Source organism: Ananas comosus, linkage group 20 (genome assembly GCF_001540865.1).
Source record: "Ananas comosus cultivar F153 linkage group 20, ASM154086v1, whole genome shotgun sequence".
Lineage (NCBI taxonomy): Eukaryota > Viridiplantae > Streptophyta > Magnoliopsida > Poales > Bromeliaceae > Ananas > Ananas comosus.
Window position 1 is genome coordinate 8,735,922 of NC_033640.1, and position 11,760 is coordinate 8,747,681.

Below are 11,760 nucleotides of genomic sequence, written 5' to 3' on the forward strand. Positions count from 1 at the left end.
GTTGAACCGAGTCGTGTTCGAAATGGCATAATGCTGGTTGGGCTGAGTCACAGTCAGAACTGATGAGCATCGTAAAATTTATGGTTACTACAATACAATTAAAAATTTCATAATAAAATAATTTATTATAATATGTAATATTTATGTTTATATAATTTACTTAGGTTCAATATCTAATCTCAACTATTTTAGTAAATTCACAAATTATTCGCGAATTTTTGAAGTAACGAATGAAATGGCCGAATTCGTATTTTTCTAAAAAATTCGAAAAAAAACACGTTTTTTTGGTCAAAAATGCTTATTTACGAATAATTCGCGATGGCCAAATTATTCGGCCAAAAATTCGGCTCGCCGCTCGCGGCCGCGTTCGCGCTCGCCCCCACGCCTGCGTTCGCCCCCGCGTTCGTGCCCGCTCTCACGCCCGCGCCCGTTCCCAAGCTCGCGCTCGCTGGCCGTGGTCGGCGCGGCTCGCCCAAAACAAAAAAAAAGAAAAAAAAAAAAAAAAAACCCTTTCCAACCAAAACAGAAAAAAAAAAAAACTTTCGGACCCCAGCCCCCAAAAAAAAATCACTCGATCACAAAAATTTAATCTCTTATGAACTATTTTAATCTCTTATTTATTTATTTATTTCTTTATTTTAAGACATAATATAGTTTGCTATTTTTTTACTTAATTAGTTTAATTTTGTAGCTCTTTATTCTTATATTCTTAAAAATGTGAATAGTTATACTAATAGCATAAATCTTGAGAGAAAAAAAATTTAATTTAATAGCCGAATTTTTTATCCCGAATTTTTAATTGGTGAACGTATAATATCCGTATAAATCACGTATCCGAATAATTGGCGAATCCGTTTTTTAGCCGTATTTTTTAACGAATTTAAAAATTAGAAGACGAATTTTATCCGANCCGCGGCGCCGCCGCGCTCTGCCTGGGTTTCTTCGCCCACCACCACTGCCCCTGGCCCCGCCACAGCCACAAGCCCTTGCTGCGGCTGGCCAAGATGCTCTTCGACGACCTCCCCCTCTCGCCGCACCCCGGCTAGCTGGCCAAGCTGCGCAGCGGCAAGGGGTGCGCCAAGCGCCCGGTCTAGGCCCCCAAGCTGAGGCTTCCGATGTAGCTGGGCTTCTTGCTGGCGTCCATGCTGCTGACGTAGGCCATGCGGCAACAGCGGCCTTTCTTCCGCGACCTCTCGCGGCCTGAGCCGCAGCCTTCACGCCGAGTATCCTTCCATCCATCATTAAACTTCTCATTATGATAGACATGTGAATATTTCATCCACATTTAAAATGTGAAGACAAGAATGCACCTGATAAAAATAGGTGTACAAAATAATTTTAAAAATAAAAATAAAAATTGATTCTGCCACAAACTAAGTTTTTTTATTTTTTCTTATTGTTCTCAATAAGAATAATATGGCAGTTTTTTTTCAAAATCTTAAAAGGCCGGCTTCATAAAATATAACGAATTTAGAACGATAAAAGTTAATAAGGCTTTATTAAACCTTATAACGATAAAATTCTAAATTAACCTTCGAAATAATTCTAGTATCAATCAATGCCGACGCCACTGCAACGATCCTCGCGACGCGGCGGCGCGAGAAGAGAGGGGGAGGGGATGGGGAGAGGTGGATGGATTGCATGGTTGTGGAGGTGATAAGAGAGATGAGCAAAATTGAACTGGAAAGGGGGCGGGAACAAAATGGATTGGCGTGATCTCCAGTTCACACAAACGATGCTCATATATATTTGTACGAGGGAAAAATGCATGGATAGTCCCTCTCCTATTTCGACATTGCCATATGGTTTCTGAAAACTTTTGTATCGGATGCCGATACTCGTCCGATACTCGTTCAACATGTGTCGAATACTTCATAAGAATATCCGACATTTTCAAAAATTTAAAAAAAGTTAAATTTGCGTTTTGAAGGATACATTAAAAATACTTGCTATATAGAGGATATGAGCTGTTTGGTATGCGTTATCCTATTAACGATTTGTAGAATTATTGTATTTAGTTTATTCCGTAAGTAAGCATGTCGGTAATGTTGAGTTATGTTGTTGGTAATGTTGAGTTATATTGCGCTAACATGACGCGTGCATTATAAAATTGTGATTAACAAAAAGTAAATAGTACTATAAATATGAAGAATTTTGTTTTTTCTATTGACAAAAGTAAATTATATATATTTAAGAGCACAGCAGTTTTTGTGTTTTTAAAATTCTCACAAAAAAAAAAATAAAAATTGAGATATTTAATTTCTTTCTAATTTTTTTAGTTATCTATTAAAATTAATTGATGGTTAAAATTTTGAAACCTTCTAATATCACTGTAGCTTTACTCATAATAATAATATAACATTAAAAATATTTTATTATTATATTTCTCAAGTACAATATCGTAATTTTTTAAAAACTTATTGCTTTATTGGATCGTATTGTAGTACGCGGCATTTGTATTCTATACCCACGTACGACATGCGGATCGAGTTCTGCTAGAGTACTTTATTTTTCTTCGAACCATTTTATAAAACAACTACTGTACTATAAAAATTTTTATATTTTTACAAGACTCATAATGTGAACTTTAATTAAATAAAAAAAAATTCAAACTCACGATCTTTTATTCTGATATCATGTGAAATAATCATTATACTCTAAAATTTTAAAATATTAGAGAACGGTATTTACATATTTTTATATTTAACATATATTTATTCGATTCAACGGTTTAGATGTAAAAATACAGTAAGTAACAACTTATTATTATAACAGGTTAATGTCAGGCCGGTGCCGGTTCGCCACCCGACTAATGTCAGGACGGTAACCGGTCTTCCAAGTCAAAATTATCGGTACCCAAATTAAAGTCGTCTTCCCAGTCAAAAAGGAAGGAATTAATTATATACAGGTCCTGTAAATATAATAAATTATAAATATATTTTTACGTACAAATTTCAACGTTTATATTTTATTTTTACAAAAGCTATGATATTTTTAAATATATTTCTGCCGTTAGAATCCGTTAGAAAATTTTAGTTAACCATACGTTACATAATTAACCCTAGTTAGTTAATGAGGTGAATTGATTTTTTTATCACTCTTCAATTAATAGTTGAAATTTTTAGAGGAATATATTTGTGATGACAAAAAGGTCATTCCACTCATAAAATCGACAGTACTTTAACGGTAACAAACCAGAGTGACATATTTGAAAATATTAGGACTTTTATAAAAACAGCATATAAAAATTGAACTTTGTAGGTATACATCTACAATTTTTATAGAGACAGCATATAAAAATTGAACTTTGTAGGAATATATCTAAATTTACTATATTTGCAAGGATCTTATAAAATTAATCCAAAAGAAAAAGACTAGCACAGTACCCAAAACGTGACTTCTCAGTAAAAATGCATAGAAACTAAAAAAAATTAACAACACATCAATCTAAAATACATCAAATTGATACAAAATTTTTAATTAATTACTACAACCGAATTTTGAATTCATAGCGTGTAACATACCTCACCTTATTATCCTCGGAAGAGGGGAGAGTGTCAAGGGGCTGATTCCCCGGCGTTCGAGATGGACGAAGCAACACGTGTTGTGGATGAGTGGGATGGAAAAATCTTAGCTACGGATTCGAAACTAGCATGAAGGTGAGAGAGGACGAGGAAAAGAAGAAGAAGATTTTTCATTACTAGAATTTTGATTAAGAGAAGAAGATATAATATCATAGGAATAAAAATATTAATTTATCTCATTAACTTACCAAAGTTAAGTATTTTATTTATATTTAAGTATATTTTTTCAGAAGGGTTATTTTTTAAAATATTAAAATTTTTACAGGAATAAGATTATAAAGTTGAATTTTGTAGAAATATTTTTATTATTTGATTTGTTTACATACAGTTATTTGCAATTAACCATAAAAAAAAAAAGTCAAACCATGGTACCTTAATTTAAAGATTTGAAGAAAAAAAAAAATCTCATGACCCAAAAGTCCCAAACCCTAATTGTTAGTAGTCAGCAAATCAAAGTTGGCCGTCCTCCCTGTTATTATTCAGGGAATTCTACACTGTCACACTTGCACTATGTCATCTATACAAGCCAATCATATTTCTTCTTTTCAAATAAAAATACAATAAAAATATTTTTTTATAATCATGATGGGATATATATTTCTAAAAGGAGATATTTGATTGGTTTGTTACGCCACATCACCAATATACTCCGTGCATTCTAGAATTTTTTGTTATTATCACATCCACCGCTCGGAAGAACCACAAAGAGATTTTTATTAAAAAAATAAAAAATTACAATTTCTTTTTTAATGTAGATTTTTTCATTCTTCATGTCTATATATATTTTTTCTCATTTTTTTGAGTTTCATCTTTTAATTTTTATAGGTTGTTGGGTAATAAAAATATCTTTTTTTAAAAAAAAATAGTTCTTTATGGGTTTTCGGGTTCGGATTCGGATTTTGGATTTTTAGTCGCATTCGGATTTAGATATGGATTTTTAAAATCCGCCTTATTCGGGTTTGGTAGTCGGGTTCGAATTTGGATTTTTGAAATCAGCCCTGAATCCGACCCGTTGGCATCCCTATCTCCGTCTCATCTTTCATAAATTGAAAGTAGATATATTTTTACAAAACTTATGATTAGATTTATCTCTTCAAAAAAATTTTAGTTTACAAATATACCCTTCAAAAGTTCTGATTTGCTAATATATGGTTTCTGCCATTTGATTCACTGTTAGATTTTTTAGTAGTGGGTGTCTAAAATAACTATTTTGTTCTTATAAATTTGTTGTGTAAAAACGCGTGCGGTGTACCTCATGTTGAGGCTCTCGCTTTCGACGTCGTTGCTACCGTAGGTCTCGCTGTCGCTAACCATGTATAAAAAAGAATAAGTTTCGGAACATGACATCAACATTGGAATACAAATTATATATATAAGTGATAAAAAGATCATTTTACCTCTTAGCTAATCGCAATGATCTCTTTTAATTCATAATTATCTAAATTTTGATAACAGCGGGATATATTTACAGACGAAAGGTCTTTTGTTAAGGATATATTTAATAACTTAAGTTTTATACAAATATAATTATTATTTGATATATTTGCAGGGAATCATATGCAATTATTCCATTTCTAAATGCCAATCAATCCCTTGTCAAATTAAGGAACAAAATTCTTCAATATTCTTTGGAAAAAATATCTCATCTAATATATATGATATATCCCTACATAATTAATGACTTAGTTTATAAGTATCAACGTTAATACCAACGCATTGCGCGCCATGTCGTACCACAAACTCCACACGATTCCATTCACCTAATTAATATTTCATAATTAATGCCTTAGATTTCAATCTAATTTGGTTCATACAATCTACATTATCTAAGAATTTGATGCAGTAAAAATTTTGATATTTTGGAAACACATTATCTTGCATCAGGTATAATTATTTAGATAAATCAAACAGTAGAAAAACTGATGCATATGATTAGTCATATGTGTGTCGGATGAGCTGTAACTAATAACGAGATTTAAGTATTTTACGCTGATAGATTTAGACCCAACAAATTATTATTAGCATTAGTGAGTTTGTGTGATTGAGTCTGACAAGAATATCAGGGTTTAAAATGAGTTTTTTTTTTTTTTTTTTTTTTGAGAAATAGATAGCACGCTATCTGCTTCGTTTATTTCATTTAGAAATAAGCTTAGTTAGTGTTGTGAATCAACTACAATTCGAACTTGGGTTTCGGGTACCAACCATCAAGTCCTTTGTCACTTGCTCTAGGGACAGTCGGTTACATTGTTACAGCTTATGCTATTAAAACCTATGGTATGGTTGATTTATTTGTTTAGTCGTATTTCCAAAGCTAGAAATAAATAGCATTGGTCGTATTGCCAATAAGCCTACGAGCCATTTATGTTTCAATAGTTAATTAGGTGGCAAAATCTACAAAGAATCTGGTACGTGATCTTGTAGAGGTGGAGGATTAATTAAAGAAACACCACGTGAGGTGCGAGAGTACCAAAATGTGGAGCTTAAATTTAGGCCATGTTTGGTTTACGAGTTGAATGGAAATTGAAAATGATGTTGGATTGCATTAAAATGAAAAATAATGATGAATTATATAAAAATATTTAGTTCATTAGTAAAATAAAAGTTTAGAATTTTCAGAAAAAAAAGTTTGATTAAGAGAAAGAGAGAGTGCCTGTAAGAGAGAGTTTTCAATGATCTATACTAGAAATGGAGCCGTAAATCAGATTGAGCCATAAATGTATTCGGTCATTACCATTCCAGAGTGGAATAGGAATTAGAATCCGATTCCCGTAAAATAAACGGTAACTATTGAAATCAATAAATTCTTATTCCGATTTAATAGTCTAAAATATTTGAATCAAACAAGTCTTTAGAGTTTGTGTCACCGGATTTGGCTTAGGAGGCATTCGATTGGGTGCATGGAAGTTGACGATCGAATTCGGGACATTCATGGCAATCTGTACGTGCGCTTGCTCGGATCATGTCATGAAATTAGCATGCGTTTGTATCCAACTACTGCAATTGGTTCGAACTGCATCTGCAGCAGTTACGAAAAGTAATTTTGAACAAAAGATAAATTTATTTTTTAATTATTTTTTAAAAAAATATATTTTTATGCCAGAGATAATCTCATGACTATATATTTAAAGTGATAAAATACAGACAAGCATAGTGGAAGGGTTTACTATGAACATGATAGATCTACATAGCATATAAAATTTATAAAATTAAATACATATCAATATTCAGGATGATAAATAGAATTATAAAATAACTTACATAGAGTCATAGAAAAAATAATTTTTACCAATCAGCGGAAGCGAGAAGTGAAACGATGGTATAAATATTATTAACCAAACCTTGGGTGATTTGATTTTTCCTCTCCTCCAAGGCAAAATTCTATAGAACTGAAGCTAATATTTTATCAAAATGATGTGAGAAGTTGGTAAGACCAGTAATCTTTTATATAGAGTCCATATCGACTTTCCATCGAAGTTTGATTACAATTTTATTTGATTTAAATAGATAGAAAATGAGTACAATATATTATATCAATCAATTCTATATCTATTAAATCTTTATTTATAAAAAAAATCATATTTGAATATGATTAATTAAGTTTTTATGAAAATTCTTACAGGATATCCAAACTTTAAAAATTATTATTTAATATCAAACCTTTCAATTTATTGAATATCAGTCAATCAACGGCACTTTGACTTCAAATTTTGAATGTATCATTTATCTTCATAGATTTAACTAGTAAACTTCATGTGATATTCACAACTATAAATTTAATTAGCTTAAATTTTGAAGTCAAAGTATCTTTCAGTGACTCAAATTAAACAAATTGGCCAATATGTAAAATTAAAATTTTAAAAAATTTGATAGCCAACTCAAGTTGGTCCATAGTTCACATATACTTTTTACTTAAAAAAAAAAAAACAAATTTCTTGCTATCCTGATTGACTGAATGTATAGAAAATTGACAATAGATCAAAATGTAAATTGAGTGTAGAGATCAAATCTAAATGAACAAAGGGGCCGTTTGGTTGGATGCAGTTGTAAAAATAGTATAGTTGGAAGTACATGCAGTTGTAGATGCTGCAGTCATAACTATATTTAGCCTGTTTGGTTTTATGCAGTTGCAATTGTTGCAGTTATATTTCTTCTGTTTGGTAGTCTGCAGTTGAGATTTGTATTTGTAAATTCTGTCAATTTTTAGATGAAAATGTGAGATTACCTCTTCTGAGCATAACGCAATTATGTTTTAATTATTAATTAAGACTTTTATATCTATATATAATTTATATATTATAAAATTATATATAAATTTAATAAATTTTAAATGTAAATATATTATAAATTTGGTCAAAATAAAAATTAAGATATTATTAAACTAGCAGACTGAAAAACAAAAAGCGTACGAAAAAAATTTATTGACCCAAACAGATATTACAAAATCTTATCAGATTTCATGAATATGTATTTTTAGAAAAAAAATAAAAAAAATAAGCGTATGAAAAAAAAAATAATCACACTTTGTTTATTTTTTTAATGGGTAAGCCGACTCCGACTCAACTGCTGCAGTTGGTACTACGGCCAATTTGGCTGCAATACCAACTGCTGTAATTGGGCCTTTTCGTGCAGATGCAACTGCAGCAGTTAGGCCTAACTGCACCAAACCAAATAAAAAATTAATAGATGCATGTATTTCCAACTGCAATGCAGTTGAAAATGTATGCAACCAAACAGCCCCAAAGTGAAGTAGCATGCTACATTCCTCTCTCTCTCTCTCTCAGATAAACATCAAATAGTTAAGGTAGATTTCTAAATAATAGGGTGACAAAAAAAAAAGTGAACTTCAGTTTCCCCCTGCGATTTAGCTTATTTTTACTTTGTTATCATCTTGTTCATAAAATTACACTCAACTATACTATGGTTTAATTCATTTTTATTTTGTCACCCTATTATTTAGAAATCTACCTTAACTATTTGATGTTTATCAAAAAATTTTGCTTTCCTATCTTATTTGATTCCAGATTTTATAGGTAAAAATAGTTTTTTGAATCATATAATGGCAAAATAAAAATGAGCTAAATCATAAGGCAGCAAATTAAATTTATCTAAGGAAAAAAAAAATATATTTGATGCCTCAAACAATGCAAAACCCATTTACAATGATAAACTTTATGAATGTCTATTCATTCGTCAGTCCTAATTAAGTTAGGTTTAAGTTTAACCACCAAAACCCAAGCTTTGTAAATTGTTACTAATCATCTCTCATTTTAAATAAAAAATGATAATTTTTATTTTCTAGAGTAATCTCATTATACCATATAAAAAATAATAAACATATACAAAAGTAACTTTCAAGTTTCAACTACAAACAACCAAATAAAATATTTCTAATTTTATCGACCTAAATTATATGCAACCAAACAAATTAGATGCAAAAAAAAAAATTATATTTGCAGTTGTTATGCTAATTATATGTATCTATAAAACGCTAGATTCAGAGGTTTTTTTTAAAATACTATAATAGAGTGCGATCAAAATTCATTCATAACTTAATGCCAAATGCAATGGCCCAATCACTGAGCATAATTAATTTCTTTAAGAAAAACTTAATTGATGTGATACATATTTTTTTGAAAATAAAATAGACTAATTGTTATTATCCGAATAATTGATGTTTAAAAGAATTTATTTTATACTTTTCAACTAATGTAAAATTTTTAATGGTTTAAAAATTTTTAATGGTATAATTAATGTTTTAAAATTTTTTAATTGCATACATGTCCCTGCAAATATAGAGAATTACAAATATATTTCTGTAAAGTTCAACATTCGTATATTGTCCCTACAAAAATCCTAATATTTTCGAATATATGCCTGTCGTTAGAATTTGTTAGAAAAATTTAGTTAACCATGGTTAAATACTTAATCCTGGTTAATTTATGAGATAACTTGACATTCTTATCCCTCTTATATTATACTGTTGTGGCTTCTGGATGGACATATCTGTGATGGCAAAATTGACATTTTGTTTTATTTATTTGTTGTTAAAATATAAACACGTTCCAAATGGTAACAAATTAGAGGGATGTATTTAAAAATATTAAACTGTTGTAGAAACAACATATAAAAGTTAGGGACAATTGCCTATATACTCCTGAAAAGTTTCCGACTTTCTGAATTACCCCTCTTAGAAGGCTAATATTGAAAATACTTTTTTTTATGTTCCAACCTATTTCAAATATATCCATAGAGTTAAAATCTGTTAATGAACTCTATTTTCTCTATAAAATTACTATTTTACCCTTTTCAAATATATCATTCTACCAGCACTGACTTTTCTTATTTGCCCTTAAGTTAGGGGCACAAAAAGTATTTTGTTTTTAGTCTTTTCAAATATACCCTTCTACCATCACCAACATTTCTTATTTGCCCTTAAGTTAAGGGCAAAAGTGACATTTTAATTTTTTTTTTAACTGTAATAGATATTTAATTCACGTTTAACCTAAATTAACTTAACGGGTGATAACTATAGGGGTATTTTAGAATAGCGGAGGAACATATGAGGGGTATATTGAAAAGAAAAAAAAAGTAAAGGTAAATAACATATTTTCAAAGTTTTGAGGGGTATATAAGCAATTATTCCTAAAATTAAGTTAAATTTTGTAAGAATATATTTGTAATTTACTATGTTTGCAGGGATCTATATGTATGTAACCCTATTATTTATATGAGTGCTTGTGTTTTTGGTCCAATGGATCAAATAATTTTGGTCCTTTGGAACAAAAACCTCCTCCTAAAGTCTGCTGTGAACTTGGGAGGAGATCTCCTGGCCCGAGAAGCTCCAAGGCAAGGTTTGGGCTGTGCTGGCCCGGCTGGCATGGCCCAAGCGGGACGTGCCGTGCCTGGCCATTGGGCCCAAGACGAGAGACCCAGTACGACCCTCAAGCTCGGTCCAGGCCGGGCTGGCACAGCACATGCCGTGCTCCAGTCCGGCCGGAGATCGTGGGCCGCCCAGCCCGTTTTACATTCCTAGTCATACACATTATAATTTATGGGTCTGTATTGTTGTAAAGCCTCAACACTCCCACGTCGAATGAAAAAATGATTAGGCTTAGTTTTGTATTAAGATCTATCTAACGCTATTAGATAAAATGGAGTTAGAGTAAAAGTATATAGATATATGCTTTTGCGTTTTCCGATGACACCGTAGAAAGTATATCATATCAACTCATCGCTACGTGCGGAACGCAATATTACGTACGAAAACAAACATGATGTTTTCCTATCGTAATTTCTCACCGCACGTAACACAATTTTCTCGCAATTTCCAAATAAAGTCTAAAATATATGAGGCATACACGCTAGTAATAATAATTAAATTTAATTATTTTGGGCCCAACGAATTATTATTGCTAGCGGATAAGGCCGTTACAATTGTGCACCGAAAAAAAACCTTCAAAGAATCACTTTCCCATCGAACTCCGATTCGACCAAAACCGGGCGAGTCGGAATGGGAAGGATTTGGGCGTCGCAGTCCGCGCTCCTTCTCCGCGACTTCCTCCTCATCTTCCTCCTCTTCTTCGGGTACGCAAAGCTCGCTCACAAGTTTCTTTTTTTTTTTGTGTGTGTACGTCCTCTAAAATACTCTTATTAGGGTTTTACTCAGCTTCTACCCAAATTCTCGCATCATCCGAACAAATTCGCTTTTGTTTCAGTTCAATTTCTCACACTTCGTATTTGCATTTGATCCGCCCTTTATTTAGCAGTGCTAATCATAGAATCTTTCTACTTAAAACCCTTTTTTATTATTATTATTTTTTAAAAAATAGAATCTCTGTGTAGGAATAAACAAACGGTAAATTGCTTCCAATCATTAACAAGGAATAATAAAAATTTAGAAGCAGCGTTTTTTTTCTTTTGTTTTTAAATTCTTTTTTAAATCAGTTGTCATTCGTCATTTTGCTGGAATGCATTGTAAGTTAACCAATCATGACAATAAATAAAAAAAAAATCCTTCTGACTGTATATAAAATTATATAGAATTAGTTTTAAAAAAAATAAAAAATAGCAACAATACCAAATGAGGCCTAAACTATTTGATTCGTTTTTACAACACCTCTAGAGAGCCTACCTTTAAAAAAAAAAAAAAAAAAAAAAAAAAAAAAAAAAAAAAAAA

The 11,760-nt window shown here is 31.2% G+C and overlaps 1 protein-coding gene across 4 annotated transcripts in view; it reads left to right on the top strand.

The window, feature by feature from the left end:
- The window catches only part of LOC109725407 (probable nucleoside diphosphate kinase 5), a 3,636-nt gene continuing 2,913 nt past the window's right edge, over window positions 11,038–11,760 (top strand). For 2 of the 4 annotated variants that reach the window (XM_020254588.1, XM_020254589.1), the window contains exon 1: window positions 11,038–11,168. In XM_020254588.1, coding sequence (XP_020110177.1) covers window positions 11,095–11,168 — 74 coding nt within the window. In that variant the 5' untranslated portion in view covers window positions 11,038–11,094. Of the gene's footprint in view, window positions 11,169–11,209; window positions 11,299–11,760 lie in introns of those variants that run through there. The other 2 variants (XM_020254590.1, XM_020254591.1) reach the window with 2 other exon arrangements.